This window comes from Oncorhynchus mykiss, chromosome 11 (assembly GCF_013265735.2).
Source record: "Oncorhynchus mykiss isolate Arlee chromosome 11, USDA_OmykA_1.1, whole genome shotgun sequence".
In the NCBI taxonomy this organism is placed as follows: Eukaryota; Metazoa; Chordata; class Actinopteri; order Salmoniformes; family Salmonidae; genus Oncorhynchus; species Oncorhynchus mykiss.
This window is the reverse complement of record NC_048575.1, coordinates 84,692,163-84,709,383: the sequence shown is the minus strand read 5'-3', so window position 1 is coordinate 84,709,383 and position 17,221 is coordinate 84,692,163. Positions and strand designations below refer to the sequence as shown.

The window sequence follows — 17,221 nt, the reverse complement described above, 5'->3', positions numbered from 1 at the left end:
GAGGTCGTCAGCATATAGCGAGACTTTCTGCTCCCAGCCCGCCCTGATTATGCCTTGAATGGCATCATTAGAGCGTAGTGCAATGGCGAGAGGCTCGATTGCCAAAGCAAACAACAAGGGGGAGAGTGGGCAACCCTGTCTGGATCCACGGTGCAAGTCCGTACCGAAGCCATGGGGGAAAAATAAAGAATCTTTATCCACGCAATGAATTTGGGGCCAAAGCCAAATCTATAAAGGGCAGCTGTTAGGTAATCCCACTCAACGCGGTCAAACGCTTTTTCGGCATCAAGTGAGACCACCACCTCCGGGTCCTCCGACGCTGGGGAGTACAGTATATTCATAAGGCGCCTAATATTGAAAAATAAATGCCTATTTCTCACAAAGCCAGTCTGGTCAGAGTGTATTACTTGGTGCAGCAAGCCTTCCATACGGATGGCTAAAAGCTTAGCTAGGATTTTGTAATCACAGTTTAAAAGCGAGATTGGGCGATAGGATCCACATTCCAGGGGTCTTTGTTTTTCTTTAGTAGTAATGAAATTGAAGCCTGATAAAGACTAGGCGGTAGCTTTGAAGTATTGAGGCACTCTGCAAATAGTCGAGACAAGAATGGGCAAAGCAGACCAGAAAACGTCCTGTAAAATTTGTTTGGAAAACCGTCCGGACCCGGTGATTTACCACTTTTCATTGCGGACACTGCTGTTGCAATCTCCTCAAGCGTAAATTCTTCTTCTAGACAGTCATGGGAGTCTGTATCAATTGAAGGCATATTCAAGCCATTAAAGAAGGAGTCAATCAACAAGGGGTCTTGAGGGGATTCAGAGGTGTATAGCGCAGAGTAAAATTGTTTAAATTGATCATTGATCTCTTTATATATAACTGTGGTGGCACCAGACGGGGTCCTTATTTGTGGGATTAAACGTGAGGCCTCAGATTTACGGATCTGATACGCAAGGAGTTGTTCATAGACTTTGTATCGAGCTCGCAAGAGTATCAGTTCAGCTTGCCTGGTAGAAAGCTCATCAAATTCAGATTGGAGTAGTTGGCGCTCTTTATGCAGATCAGAGGAAGGATCCGTAGCATACTTCTCATCCAATGTGGCTATGGACTCGCTCAGGTCCCGAAGTCGCTGGGAGCGAACTCTGTTTTGGTTGGCTGTATAAGAAATCATTTGGCCACGTATGTATGCTTTGAGAGACTCCCATATGGTAGAGCAGGACATACCTGGTGTTGAATTAGTTTCTAGGAATAAGGTAATTTCAGAAGAAATTAAATTGACAAACTCCTTATCTGAGAGTAAAATGGGGTTGAGACGCCATTGATAACACCTAGGAGGTCGCTGGCGAAACTCTAGTTCAAGCACTAATAGTGAATGGTCAGAGATAACAATACTCTCGTAAGTACACTGCCGAAGGTTAGGCAGAAGTTTTTTGTCCAAAAAGAAGTAATCAATCCGGGAGTATGTTTGATGAACATGAGAATAAAAGGAATACTGTCTATCTGTAGGATGTAGGAAACGCCAGGCCTCAAACATAGCATATTTCTGAAGAAAGGATTGAATAAGTAGGGCACATTTAGATGGGCCTGTATTTGTTTGTGAGGACTTGTCAAGAACTGGGGACATTTTACAGTTGAAATCCCCCCCTAAAATCAACAAATGAGAATCTAAATTGGGAATAGCAGACAGAAAGGAAGAAATGAAACTTGTGTCATCCCAATTGGGAGCATAAACACTAGCCAAAACAAGAGGGGTAGAAAACAGTTCACCGGTTACTATGACGTATCGTCCCTTAGGATCAGCAATAACCTCAGAAGCTACAAAGGGAGTAGCTTTATCAACCAGAATAGCAGCACCTCTTGATTTACTATGAAAGTTTGAGTGGAACACTTGACTAACCCAGTCCTTACGCATCCTAGAAATGCTCACCAGTCCTCAAGTGAGTCTCTTGTAGAAATGCAATATTTGCATTCAAACCCTTTAAGTGTGTCAACACCCTCTTACGCTTCACCGGGTTGTTAACTCCTTTGGTATTCCAAGAAATGTACTTGATCGTATTATTTCGGCCCCTCTGGGCATTCCCGTTATTCAACCCTGTCATTAGAGCATAGAATGGAAAAGCAATGAGCGCCCAAAACCACCCGAGAATAACTTGTCTCAGAGTAATAATGTACGGTGGTAAAAAAAATCAGAAAAAAAACTAAAAAGACAGAATGACAACATTAGAACTGAACAATTCAACCTGCCCCCCCACCCCCTCCCCCCATCCCAGACAATACCTCCCCAAACGAGGTACAAGCCTAAATAGAACATGTTCTCTTCGCACAGTATGTCTGTGAGAGTGCGGTCTTAAACCTAAACCCACAGTCCCGCTCTTTAAAGTCGTGTTTTGTTAGTGGATCAAGCAGCAAAAAGAAAGATTTGTATGTATTTTTTCAAATAAAAAAAAGGCGAATCCCCTGTGCAAACGGAATGACAAAAGCACCACTTGTAGATGTATATAATTGTATTCCCAGTCTTATAACAGGCATTGAGAGAGCAAATAAATAAAATGTATAAAGGCTCTCAGCCAAAAATCTAATTTGAAGTAAGGAAATCGTAGTAAGACAATCAAAAATAATAGTAATTATAATAGTAGTCTAGTTGAAGCTGAGACAGCTTACAACCAATACCAAAAAACTACGTGTGCGCAACGTTGAACGTTTGCTGGGCATAAATGACGTTCAAAACTTTTAAAATTAAAGTGAGGCCCCAGGGTCAATGCAAACGGATGCAGTAAACAAATAACCAAAAATATTTTGAGTCACTGAGACAATGTGTAAACAAACTAAATAGGTGAGCGAGATAAGGCACGCACACTAGATGATCAAAACATTAGATCACATCAAATAAGCCTGAATAGTTTCACCAACTATACAAGACTAGCCTGTTATATCTAAACATAATTGTACCACAAGTGGGGTACTTACTATCCACAGTTCGCAAGCAACAGTTGCTGAACTGTGAGCAAATTCAAGACTTCTTGATGTGACGTTGAATGTGAGCCATAGCCTCATCCGGAGATTCAAATGTGTAGTCTTTACCCTCATGAGATATCCATAAACGGGCCGGGAATCGCAGTCCATACTTCACACTTGGATGGTCCCGAAGTACTCGTTTGGCCTGTCCGAAAGCTGCGCGCTGCCTGGAAACAGTGGGGGAGTAGTCCTGGTAGATTGAAAAGCTCTGTCCTTGAAAGCTCAGACTGGTATTGCGGGCTCGTCGGAGGATCTCCATCTTCTCATGAAAAAAGTGCACTCGAAGAATTATGTCACGGGGCCTCTACCCATCCCGGGGCTTTGGGCGCAACGACCGGTGGGCTCGATCAATCAGGGGCTTTTCATCTAAGGCAAGAACATCCTTCAGCAGCCCTGAAACGAAATCCGTGGCGCGATGCATTTCCGCGGACTCTGGGACTGATACAAGTCTCAGATTATTGCGGCGAGAGAATCCCTCTAAACTCACACAGCTCTCCCTCACCTTTTTCAAATCCGCAGCTAGGCGTTTAACTTCAGCCTCCAGGGATGTAGTTAAATCGGAGACATTAGTAGCGGAGGTCTCCAGTGCTGCAATCGTTGTAGTGTGTGACGCAGTTGTTGTTTTGAGTAATGTGATTGCTCGCACAGTCTCGTTCCGCAGGATGGTTAAATCTGCTTTTAAAGTATCAGAAACCTCCTGTTTTCATTTCAACTATCTCAGAGCGTAGTAGTTTGATGGCCTCGAGAATGTTCATTTCAGCGCCGCCAGGCCAAGCCGCGCCCCCGGGTAAAGTGTGCGTCCCCGGGCCCTCAGACTCAGGAGAGGGCGGTGATGAGAGCGGGTCTTGTAGGCCGGGTTTTCTCAAAGTCATGCTCTTGGCCTTATGTTTGGTCGACATGCTGACATTCGGAAGCAAAGTAGTCTTGGTTTTTATGGAAAGGGATCACCAAATTAATATTTGAAAATAAATACGGTTCTGCTGCAGAATTCACATAAACTTTAAGAATACCACGGGAGCAAACGGAGAACACGTCAGTCGCACATGGCGTCCCCTACCATCCCTGAAAAGCTCAGTGACTTTCAACGTGGCACCGTCATAGGATGCCACCTTTCCAACAACTCAGTTCTTCACATTTCTGCTCTGCTAGAGATGCCCCGGTCAACTGTAAGTGCTGTTATTGGGAAATGGATACGTCTAGGAGCAACAATGCCTCAGCCATGAAGTGGTAGACCACACAAACTCACAGAACAGGACCGCCGAGTGTTGAAGCACATAGTGCGGAAAAATCATCTGTCCTCGGTTGCAACACTCACTACCGAGTTCCAAACTGCCTCTGGAAGCAATGTTAGCACAAGAACTGTTAGTCACACAGCCATTGAACTCTGGAGCAGTGAAAACGCATTCTCTGGAGTGATGAATCACGCTTCACCATCTGGCAGTTCGAAGGAAGAATCTGCATTTGGTGGATTTTAGGAGAACACTACCTGTCCCAATGCATAGTGCCAACTGTAAAGTCTGGTGGAGGAGGAATAATGGTCTGGGGCTGTTTTGTCATGGTTCGGGCCCCTTAATTCCAGTGAAGGGAAATCTTAACGCTACAGCATACAATGACATTCTGGACAATTCTGTGCTTCCAACTTTGTGGCAACAGTTTGTGGAAGACCCTTTCTGTTTCAGCATGACAATGCCCCTGTGCCCAAAGCGATGTCCATACAGAAATGGTTTGTCGAGATTGGTGTGAAAGAACTTGACTGGCCTGCACAGAGCTCTGACCTCAACCCCATCGAACACCTTTGGGATGAATTGGATGCCGACTGGGAGCCAGGCCTAATCATCAAAAAAGCTCCTGCAGGATTTTTTTGTTGCTATAAATCACAACTCACACGTGCTCATAATTAACTTTTCAGTTCATACAGATCTGTTTTTAGGCACAAATGTGAGTAAAATGGTCACACTGTCGAGCCCTGAAACTCACTCACAGAGACAGTGAAGGAGCATCATACTCTCCCTTTCCGCTGTGTAAAGAAATTAACCAACCACACTGCCCACAGGTTCCTGGGAGGCGGAACAACAGAAGACTGTCAAACCAGCAGTTTCCCTGTCATCGCTCGCTTTGTGACTGACAGGTGCCTGAAGAGTAGCCTAGTTATTTTAAGTGGAAAAAGTTGCCGGTTTAATATTAGTCCGTAATCTGCTGTTGCGCTAGTGGAAAACATTGTTTGGGGTGATTATGAGGATCCATCACAAGTGCATAGGGCGTAGGATCTAGGGGACTGGTCGATGATCTAGGGGACTGGTTGATGATCTAAGTGACTGGTCGATGATCTAGGGGACTGGTCGATGATCTAGTGGACTGGTCGATGATCTAGGGGACTGGTCGATGGTCTAAGTGACTGGTCGATGATCTAGGGGACTGGTCGATGATCTAGGGGACTGGTCGATGATCTAGGGGACTGGTCGATGATCTAGGGGACTGGTCGATGATCTAAGTGACTGGTCGATGATCTAAGTGACTGGTCGATGATCTAAGTGACTGGTTGATGATCTAAGTGACTGGTCGATGATCTAGTGGACTGGTCGATGATCTAGGGGACTGGTCGATGATCTAAGTGATTGGTCGATTTTGTATTGGGCCTTGGAATCTATTTACTTGTCATCCATCATCTTAACTGTTTTTACAAGTGGTACCAGGTGTTGACACAATGACATTGTCAAACTCTGACTTGCAAGTTATACCCATTATTTAACTGTTGTGTTGCCAGTTATGCTCATTATTTAACTGTGTTGTGTTGTCAGGTATGTCATCTATGTCTGGCCCTCAGTCAGGCCCTGGTCCCACCATCACTATGCCAGGACAAAATCAGACACACGGACCCAAACCCTGGCCTGAAGGTTAGTCTGACTCAGTTAATCTTAAACCAGACCCTGGTCTGAAGGTTAGTCTGGCACATCTGACTCAATTCCTCATCAATGTAGCCTTAACAGTTCTAACAGTCAGTTTCTTAACAGGTGCATGTTTATCCATAACTGGAAGAAGAAATGTAATAAATGATTTAAGTGCAGCGTCTGGATGCTCCTCATTAATCACATAAAACCAACAAATATTTTTAACATCATCTGCAGAGTCACAACAAAATCTGTTATTTGATCTCTTATACACTATTTTAGGCCCAGCTGTTGGAACTTTGTCTTTCCTGGATATAGCCACTATTTTGTGATCACTGCATCCAATGGGTTCTGCAGTCAGTATTAGTAAAAATGTGATCAATACATGTGGATTATCTTGTTCCTGTATAGTTTGTAAACACCCTGTTAGGTTGATTGATAACCTGAACCAGATTACAGGCACTGGTTACAGTTGGAAGCTTCCTCTTGAGTGGACAGCTTGAAAACCAGTCAATATTCAGGCCCCCAAGAAAGTAGACTTATCTGTTTACATCACATACACTATCAAACATTTCACACATTACTTACAGTGCATTCGGAAAGTATTCAGACCCCTTGACTTTTTCCACATTTTGCTACGTTCTAGCCTTATTCTAAAATGTATTAAATAGTTTGATTCCCTCGTCAATCTACACACAAAACCCTATAATGACAAAGCAAAAATCAAATACAATTAAAAAATCGAAATATGACATTTACGTAAGTATTCAGACGTTTTACTCAGCACTTTGTTGAAGCACCTTTGGCAGTGATTACAGCCTCGAATCTTCTTGGGTGTGACGCTACAAGCTTGGCACACCTGTATTTGGGGAGTTTCTCCCATTCTTCTGCAGATCCTCTCAAGCTCTGTCAGGTTGGATGGGAAGTGTCGCTGCACAGCTATTTTCAGGTCTATCCAGAGATGTTAAATCGGGATCATGTCCGGGCCACTCAAGGACATTCAGAGACTTGTTCCGAAGCCACTCCTGCTTTCTCTTGGCTGTGTGCTTAGGGTCGTTGTCCTGTTGGAAGGTGAACCTTCACCCCATTCTGAGGTCCTGAGTGCTCTGGAGAGGATTTTCATCAAGGATCTCGCTGTACTTTGCTCCACTGAGGAGTGGCTTCCATCTGGCCACTCTACCATAAAGGCTTGATTGGTGGAGTGCTGCAGAGATGGTTGTCCTTCTGGAAGGTTCTCCCATCTCCACAGAGAAACTCTGAAGCTCTGTCAGAGTGACCATTGGGTTCTTGGTCACCTTTGTGACCAAGGCCCTTCTCCCCCGATTTCTCAGTTTAGCCGGATGGCCAGCTCTAGGAAGAGTCTTGGTGGTTCCCAACTTCATCCATTTAAGAATGATTGAGCCACTCTGTTCTTGGGGACCGTTAATGCTGCAGACATTTTTTGGTACCCATCTCCAGATCTGTGTCTCGACACAATCCTGTCTCTGAGCTCTTAATCAAATAAAATTGTATTTGTCACATGCCCCGAATACAGGTAATACCTTACAGTGAAATGCTTACTTACAAGCCCTTAACCAACGATGCAGTTTTAAGATACCTAAATACAGAGAAAAAAGAAGAAGAAATAGAGTAACAATAATTAAAGAGCAGCAGTAAAATACCAAGCGACGCTATATACAGGGTGTTACGGTACAGAGTCAATGTGGAGGCTATATACAGGGTGTTACGGTACAGAGTCAATGTGGAGGCTATATACAGGGTGTTACGGTACAGAGTCAATGTGGAGGCTATATACAGGGTGTTACGGTACAGAGTCAATGTGGAGGCTATATACAGGGTGTTACGGTACAGAGTCAATGTGGAGGCTATATACAGGGTGTTACGGTACAGAGTCAATGTGGAGGCTATATACAGGGTGTTACGGTACAGAGTCAATGTGGAGGCTATATACAGGGTGTTACGGTACAGAGTCAATGTGGAGGCTATATACAGGGTGTTACGGTACAGAGTCAATGTGGAGGCTATATACAGGGTGTTACGGTACAGAGTCAATGTGGAGGCTATATACAGGGTGTTACGGTACAGAGTCAATGTGGAGGCTATATACAGGGTATTAAGGTACAGAGTCAATGTGCAGGTATATACAGGGTATTACGGTACAGAGTCAATGTGGAGGGTATATGCACGGGGTACCGGTACAGAGTCAATGTGGAGGCTATATACAGGGGGTACTGGTACAGAGTCAATGTGGAGGCTATATACAGGGGGTTCTGGTACAGAGTCAATGTGGAGGCTATATACAGGGGGTGCCGGTACAGAGTCAATGTGGAGGCTATATACAGGGGGTACCGGTACAGAGTCAGTGTGGAGGCTATATACAGGGGGTACCGGTACAGAGTCAGTGTGCGGGGGCACCGGTTAGTCAAGGTAATTGAGGTAATATATACAGTTGAAGTCATACATTTACATACACTTAGGTTGAAGTTATTAAAACTCGTTTTTCAACCACTCCACAAATTTATTGTTACCAAACTATAGTTTTGGCAAGTACTTTGTGCATGACACAAGTCATTTTTCCAACAATAGTTTACATACAGATTATTTCACTTATAATTCACTGTATCACAATTCCAGTGGGTCAAAAGTTTACATACACTAAGTTGACTGTGCCTTTAAACAGCTTGGACAATTCCAGAAAATTATGTAATGGCTTTAGAAGCTTCTGATAGCCTAATTGACAACATTTGAGTCAATTGGAGTGGTACCTGTGGATGCATTTCAAAGCCTACCTTCAAACTCAGTGCCTTTTTGCTTGACATCATGGGAAAATCAAAAGAAATCAGCCAAGAACTCAGAAAAAAAATTGTAGACCTCCACATGTCTGGTTCAACCTTGGGAGCAAATTCCAAACGTCTAAAGGTACCACGTCCATCTGTACAAACAATAGTACGCAAGTCTAAACACCATGGGACCACGCAGCTGTCATACGCATTCTGTATCCTAGAGACTTACATACTTTGGTGGGAAAGTGCAAATCAATCCCAGAACAACAGCAAATGACCTTGTGTAGATGCTGGAGGAAACGGGTACAAAAGTATCTATATCCACAGTAAAACGAGTCCTATATCGACATAACCTGAAAGGCCGCTCAGCAAGGAAGAAGCCACTGCTCCAAAACTGCCATAAAAAAACCAGACTACGGTTTGCAACTGCACATGGGGACAAAGATCGTACTTTTTGGAGAAATGTCCTCTGGTCTGATGAAACAAAAATAAAACTGTTTGGCCATAATGACCATCGTTATGTTAGGAGGAGAAACGGGGAGGCTTGCGAGCCGAAAAACACCATCCCGACTGTGAAGCTTGGGGGTGGCAGCATCATGTTGTGGGGGCAACATCTCAAAACATCAGTCAGGAAGTTAAAGTTTGGTCGCAAATGGGTCTTCCAAATGGACAATGACCCCAAGCATACTTCCAAACTTGTGGCAAAATGGACAACAAAGTCAAGGTATTGGACAACTTCCTGACCTCAATCCTATAGAAAATTTGTGGGCAGAACTGAAAAGGCGTGTGCGAGCAAGGAGGCCTACAAACCTGACTCAGTTACACCAGCTCTGTCAGGAGGAATGGTTCAAAATTCAACCAATTTATTGTGGGAATCTTGTGGAAGGCCAACTGAAACGTTTGACCCAAGTTAAACAATGTAAAGGCAATGCTACCAAATACTAATTGAGTGTATATAAACTTCTGACCCGCTGTGAATGTGATGAAAGAAAGAAAAGCTGAAATAAATCATTCTCTCTACTATTATTCTGACATTTCACATTCTTAAAATAAAGTGGTGATCCTAACTGATTTAAGACAGGAATTTTTACTAGGATTAAATGTCAGGAATTGTGAAAAACTGAGTTTAAATGTATTTGGCTCAGGTATGTAAACTTCTGACCTCAACTGAACATGTGGGTAGAGTTATTAAAATGAGTTATGCATAGATAATAAGAGAGTAGCAGCAGTGTAAAAGTTGGGGGGCCAATGCAAGTAATCTGGGTAGCCATTATTTTATCAGTTTAACTTGTCAAAATAAAGTTTACTTAAACTCTAATCTTACAATTGTTTATTCTCTCTCTCATTTTTACTACACTGTGTTTTTATTTAAGCTATTTGCAAACTTTCTGAGATGGTACATCTTTACGCCTATACATTCATTCGATTGTTGATCATGAGTAGGCTGTGCCTAGGCCAACAAATTACCTTCAAATTCAAATGGGCATTAGGGAGATTAAAGGGAAATTAAGATATTAAAATAATGAGAGGGGAGGGGAAAAAACATGACATTTGTTGCTTTCCACTCTTTCTACAATCTTAATTGTTATCTTACACTATGTTAATAGTCTAACTACCACATATGCATAGAAAAATCTTGCAATGGCGATTAGAGAAAAGGCCATTTGGCATGTCGCCGTGCTGTGTGCTCTGTTGTGCACTGCTAGATTCCAGCGATGCAGTTAAGTTAAAATATGCTAAACCATCGTTTGGGACATCGACGATGGCTGTCAACAATCGTCGATAGATGATGCAATCGTAAAATCGCCCAATCCTACCATGGCCTTAAGTTTAACCTGGGTGTACACACTAGGCACAGCCTAACCTGGGACCATGCCTCAGGACTGCCTGGCCTGATGACTCTTTGCTATTCCCAGTCCACCTGGTTGTGCCTGCGCTCCCGTTTCAACTGTTCTGCCTGCCGCTGTGGAACCCTGACCTGTTCACCGGACATGCTACTTTGTCCCAGACCTGCTGTTTTCAACTCTCTAGAGACAGCAGGAGTGGTAGAGATACTCTGAATGATCGGCTATGAAAAGCCAACTGACATTTACTCCTGAGGTGCTGACTTGTTGCACCCTCGACAACTACTGTGATTATTATTATTTGACCATGCTGGTCATCTATAAACGTTTGAACATCTTGGCCATGTACTCTTATAATCTCCACCCGGCACAGCCAGAAGAGGACTGGCCACCCCTCAGAGCCTGGTTCCTCTCTAGGTTTCTTACTAGGTTCCTGCCTTTCTAGGGAGTTTTTCCTAGCCACCGTGATTCTACATCTGCATTGCTTGCTGTTTGGGGATTTAGTCTGGGTTTCTGTACAGCACTTTGTGACATCGGCTGATGTAAAAAGGGCTTCATAAATACATTTGATTGATTGATACACTACACAATTTTGGCCTCAATTTAGATGTCCCAGACAAGTTTTTGAGATCGGAAACAAAATCCTCATGTGAGCGGGTCCGACGCAATCTGAGGGCTACCGATCCTGTCTTTGAGCAGTACCAGACATCCCAACTTTTTTTCAAGTATGTTTTATTTAATCGGCACAAAATCTGCAATGTACTTTTATTGTGAGATGTGCAACGACAAGTTTTTAGATCGGTGATCAGCATTAGCCAATGAGAGCTCACAAGAGAAAAAGCCAGTGAGATGATGACGTTGTTTCGCACAGAATGTGTAGACTGTCGAACAGGAGCCATGACTACTACTAGTGTGCATTTGTACTTGCCTTTAACCAAAGCCAATGTGTTCAATTATTACAGGTCTGAAGTTCACAATCAATGTTATTCAATTAAAAATGTTGGCTAGATATTTTAGCTCTGAATGGCAGGTGTGAATGTCTGACTGTTAGCTTTTGAGGCTACTTTGTTCTAGCTATGTTAACAATCTAATCACATCATTGTTTTCGCCAGACAGCGTGATGGCATGGAAAATCCTCACGACCAAGTGAAGAATCTTGTGGTGTGTAACCTCCGTCTGTGCCACATCGTTTTAGTTGTGTTTACCACTATGTTGGCAATACAGAAAAACTACAGGAAAGACAGTCGTTTAATGTGAGAGGCTCAGCGATTTTGAAAGTCGTGCAATGTATACCCTTTAGTCTGGCTCAATTAATCCTAACCCAGACCTTGGCCTGAAGGTTAGTCTGGCTCAGTTAATCCTAACCCAGACCCTGGCCTGAAGGTTAGTCTGGCTCAGTTAATCCTAACCCAGACCCTGGCCTAAAGGTTAGTCTAGCTCAGTTAATCCTAACCCAGACCCTGGCCTGAAGGTTAGTCTGGCTCAGTTAATCCTAACCCAGACCCTGGCCTGAAGGTTAGTCTGGCTCAGTTAATCCTAACCCAGACCCTGGTTTGAAGGTTAGTCTGGCTCAATTAATCCTAACCCAGACACTTGTTTGAAGGTTAGTCTGGCTCAGTTAATCCTAACCCAGACCCTGGTTTGAAGGTTAGTCTGGTTCAGTTAATCCTAACCCAGACCCTGGTTTGAAGGTTAGTCTGGTTCAGTTAATCCTAACCCAGACCCTGGCCTGAAGGTTAGTCTGGCTCAGTTAATCCTAACCCAGACCCTGGTTTGAAGGTTAGTCTGGCTCAGTTAATCCTAACCCAGGCCCTGGCTCAGTTTAATTTGGATAGTCTAATTGGTTGATTTATGTAATGTGATTGACCACAGATATTTGTGCTCTTCCTGTTTCAGGCCAAGGTGGTGATACTCCCAGCAACCCCCAGAAGCTTCTAGCTCCGCCCCCCAGTGGTAGACCCTCACCTGCCCCACCCCAGGCCCCTCCTCCTGGACCCATGTCCGGCCCCTCTATTACCCATCAGCCCCAGGGACAGCAGCCGTCGCCCGTCATCACACTGCAACAGAAACAGAACCGCGTTACGCCCATCCAGAAACCACAGGGCCTGGACCCCACAGAGATACTGCAGGAGAGAGAGTACAGGTAACCCTTGACCTCTAACCCCTGACCTCTAATCGTGACCTGTTTAGAATCCACAGGGCCTGGACCCAACAGAGATACTGCAGGAGAGAGAGTACAGGTAACCCCAAACCAATCCAGAAACCACAGGGCCTGGACCCCACAGAGATCCTGCAGGATACCAACAACACGAGTGACCGACACAACACAAATGATGTCATCAGAGTGCCAGCTAAACACTATGCTGAAAACACTTGGTTTGCTGTTTTTGATTTAAACATAACCAATATTCGCCAGAGTGGGGCTGCGTTCTAAGGCACTGCATCTCAGTGCTAAAGGCATCACTACAGACCCTGGTTCGATTCCAGGCTGTATCACAACCGGCCGTGACTGAATAACCATAGGGCGGTGCACAATTGGCCCAGCGTTGTCCGGGTTACACAAAACTCAAACCGGCTGCGTGTGTACGCCATACATTTATTTTGTCCCCCCACACCAAACGCGATCACAACACGCAGGTTAAAATATCAAAACAAACTCTGAACCAATTACATTAATTTGGGGACAGGTTGAAAAGCATTAAACATTCATGGCAATTTAGCTAGCACTTGTTAGCTAATTTGTCCTATTTATCTAGCTTGCTGTTGCCAGCTAATTTGTCCTGGGATATAAACATTGAGTTGTAATTTTACCTGAAATGCACAAGGTCCTCTACTCTGACAATTAATCCACAAATAAAACGGTCAACCGAAACGTTTCTAGTCATCTCTCCTCCTTCTAGGCTTTTTCTTCTCTGGACTTTATATTGCGATTGGCAACTTTCATAAATTAGGTGCATTACCGCCACTGACCTTGTTCGTTCGTTCTTTCAGTCACCCACGTGGGTATAACCAATGAGGAGATGGAGGAGGCAGGACTTGCACCGCGATCTGCGTCAGAAATAGAACTGACTTCTATTTTAGCCCTTGGCAACGTAGACGCTCATTGGCGCGCGCAATAATTGAATAACATAAATTTCTACATTTATTTTGGTGTAGTCAGCCTGTTAGCAGTAGGCCGTCATTGTATATAAAAAATGTGTTCTTAACTGACTTGCCTAGTTAAATAAAGGTTAAATAATTTTTTTAAATAAAAGTCCCTGATGAGTTTTGCAATGGAGCACTCTTTGGAGAAATGAATGAACAGTTCAAAACGCTGTAGGAGCTGTATCTACTACGCTTTGTTTCGGGACAAACAGGATCACTTTGAGTTCCAATGCGGCAATTGTTTGCTTGCCGAGGATTATAGGCTTGAGGTGGCTTCCTTGATCACACAGGTCGCCAGCCTACTGGGGAAAATGCAGAGTGGAATGTTTTCTAAACCGGTGGCTGGACGGCGTTCGTGCATTTTGGATCCGTCCAATCTGGTGGATTCCTGATGGATTCCTGAAGTCTTGTCGTTTGTCTGACTGGCCCATGTTTCCCGGAGTTCGCCCATCTCGTAGCTGAGTTGAAGGAGCACAGCAAGAGGAGCATGGCAATCAATGATGGTCAAATGTCACGAGCCGTGGAAGCTGAAGACCACGGCCTCCCGCAAGGCAGTCTACACTCCCAGCGGGAGGCCCGGAGAGGACACAAACAATGTATAGTTTCGCCATCCTGGAGCCTGATCTTCCTGCATCTTCGTCTATGGGGGAACTTGTGTCTTCAGCCGCAGTGTCTACTCTTACGATTTCAAAGTGGACGTCTGCAACCTTCTTTCCCTGCTCTGGATCGAGAGGGACTTCAACATCTGTCGGAGGCCTGCACCAGGCGCCCCGGGAGCAACGGGCTCAGGTTATCCTGCCTCTCGCTCGTCCATAAAGGGTTCTCCAAATCCTGTGAAGCGTGGGAGTGGTCCTTCTCGCCAGCCATGATTTTGGGCAGCTCGATGGTAAGAAATGTGACCGTTCCTGGTGCAAAAACCACATCCTATCCCAGAGTTCGAGTAAATGACATCCCTAAGCTGCTCCTGAATGTACTACAACAGGACATGGACATTGATTCTATTGTAGTCTATGTGGGGTTTAATGACATTATGAATGACAGCTCTGAACAGTTGAAACTGGATTTCAAAGAGCTGATTGACTCTGCTAGACACTAATAAAATACCCATCACATCTGACCCTGTGCCCTTCTCTGAATCGTGGCATTGAACGCTTTAGCAGGATTCTTTCTCTTCACAACTGGCTACGTGATTATTGCAGCTCAATGGGTAAAACTTTTGTTGACAATTTTGATACCTTTTGGAAAAAGGTACACGTTTTATAAGGATGGGATCCACTCAAATCACTTGGGTTCCTGGATCCTTTCACAGTATTATAAGGAGGATGGGATCCACCCAAATCACTTGGGTTCCTGGATCCTTTCACAGTATTATAAGGAGCATGGGATTCACCCAAATCACTTGGGTTCCTGGATCCTTTCACAGTATTATAAGGAGGATGGGATCCACCCAAATCACTTGGGTTCCTGGATCCTTTCACAGTATTATAACGAGGATGGGATCCACCCAAATCACTTGGGTTCCTGGATCCTTACACAGTATTGTAAGGAGGATGGGATCCACCCAAATCACTTGGGTTCCTGGATCCTTACACAGTATTGTAAGGAGGATGGGATCCACCCAAATCACTTGGGTTCCTGGATTCTTTCACAGCATTATAAGGCTGCGTTGATGACTTATCAATGACCCAAGTCTAGCTCATTTAATCAAATCAAATTTTATTGGTCACATACACATGTTTAGCAGATGCTATTGCGGGTGTAGCGAAATGCGTGCGCTTCTAGTTCCTACAGTGCAGCAATATGTTGCAATTCTCGGGCCGACTCTTTTCTCTGTATACATGAATGATGTCGCTCTTGCTGCTGGTGATTCTCCGATCCACCTCTACGCAGACGACACCATTTTGTAGACTTTGGCCCTTTTTTGGACACTGTGTTAACTAACCTCCAGACGAGCTTCAATGCTCAGTGGCCTCCAACTGCTCTTAAATGCAAGTAAAACTAAATGCATGCCCTTCAACCGATCGCTACCAGCACCTGCCCGCCTGTCCAGCATCACTACTTTGGACGGTTCTGACATAGAATATGTGGACAACTACAAATACCTAGGTGTCTGGCTGGACTGTAAACTCTCCTTCCAGACTCATACTAAACATCTCCAATCCAAAATTAAATCTAGAATCGGCTTCCTATTTCACAACAAAGCATCCTTCACTCATGCTGCCAAACATACCCTCGTAAAACTGATTATCCTACAGATCCTCGACTTCAGCGATGTAATTTACAAAATAGCCTCCAACACTAATCAGCAAATTGGATGCAGTATATTACAGTGCCATCAGTTTTCTCACCAAAGGCCCATATACTATCCACCACTGCGACCTGTATGCTCTCGTTGGCTGGCCCTCGCTTCATATTCGTTGCCAAACCCACTTGCTCCAGGTCATCGATAAGTCTTTGCTAGGTAAAGCTCCGCCTTCTCTCAGCTCACTGGTCACCATAGGAGCACCCACCCGTAGCACGCGCTCCTGCAGGTTTATTTCGCTGTTCACCCCCAAAGCCAATTCCTCTTTGGCAGCCTTTCCTTCCAGTTCCCTGCTGCCAATGACTGGAACGAATTGCAAAAATCACTGAAGCTGGAGACTCATATTTCCCTCACTATCTTTAAGCACCAGCTGTCAGAGCAGCTCACATATCACTGCACCTGTACATAGCCCATCTGTAAATAGCCCATCCAACTACCTCATCCCCATACTGTTATTATTATTTATTTTTTTGCTCCTTTGCACCCCAGTATATCTCCTTACACATTCATCATCTGCTCATCTATCATTCCAGTGTTTAATTGCTATATTGTAATTATTTTGCCACTATGGCCTATTTATTGTCTTACCTCCCTTATCTTACCTCATTTGTGCACACTGTTATTTATTTATTTGTATTGTGTTATTGACTGTTCGCTGTGTTCCATGTGTAACTCTGTGTTATTGTGTGTGTCGCACTGCTTTGCTTTATTAAGAATTAAGAATATATAAATAAATGGATGAGCAATGTCAGAGCGGCATAGACTAAGATACTGTAGATAGTATACAATACAGTATATACATATGAGATGAGTCGTGCAAGATATGTAATTATTATTAAAGTGGCCAATGATTTCAAGTCGCTGTATGTAGGCAGCAGCTTCTTTGTGCTGGTGGTGGCTGTTTAACAGTCTGATGGCCTTGATAGTAGCTGTTTTTCAGTCTCTCTGTCTCAGCTTCGATGCACCTGTACTGACCTCGCCTTCTGGATGATAGCGGGGTGAACAGGCAGTGGCTCGGGTGGTTGTTGTCCTTGATGATCTTTTTGGCCTTCCTGTGACATCGGGTGGTGTAGGTGTCCTGGACTGGAGGGCAGGTAGTTTGCCCCCGGTGATGCGTTGTGCAGACCGCACTACCCTCTGGAGACCCCTGCGGTTGTGAGCGGTGCATTTGCCGTACCAGGCTGTGATACAGCCCGACAGGATGCTCTCAATTGTGCGTCTGTAAAAGTTTGTGAAGGTTTTAGCTGA

At 44.3% G+C, this 17,221-nt stretch overlaps 1 protein-coding gene across 9 annotated transcripts in view; it reads left to right on the top strand.

The window, feature by feature from the left end:
- smarca2 (SWI/SNF related, matrix associated, actin dependent regulator of chromatin, subfamily a, member 2) overlaps window positions 1-17,221 on the top strand; it is a 217,922-nt gene that overhangs the window by 10,423 nt on the left and 190,278 nt on the right. For 8 of the 9 annotated variants that reach the window (XR_005034778.1, XM_036936589.1, XM_036936588.1 and 5 more), the window contains exons 5-6: window positions 5,811-5,906; window positions 12,424-12,670. Coding sequence is in view for 8 of the 9 variants with exons in the window: in XM_036936589.1 (XP_036792484.1) it covers window positions 5,811-5,906; window positions 12,424-12,670 (343 nt within the window). In the remaining variant the exon portion in view is untranslated. The remainder of the gene's footprint in view (window positions 1-5,810; window positions 5,907-12,423; window positions 12,671-17,221) is intronic. The other variant, XM_036936591.1, reaches the window with a different exon arrangement.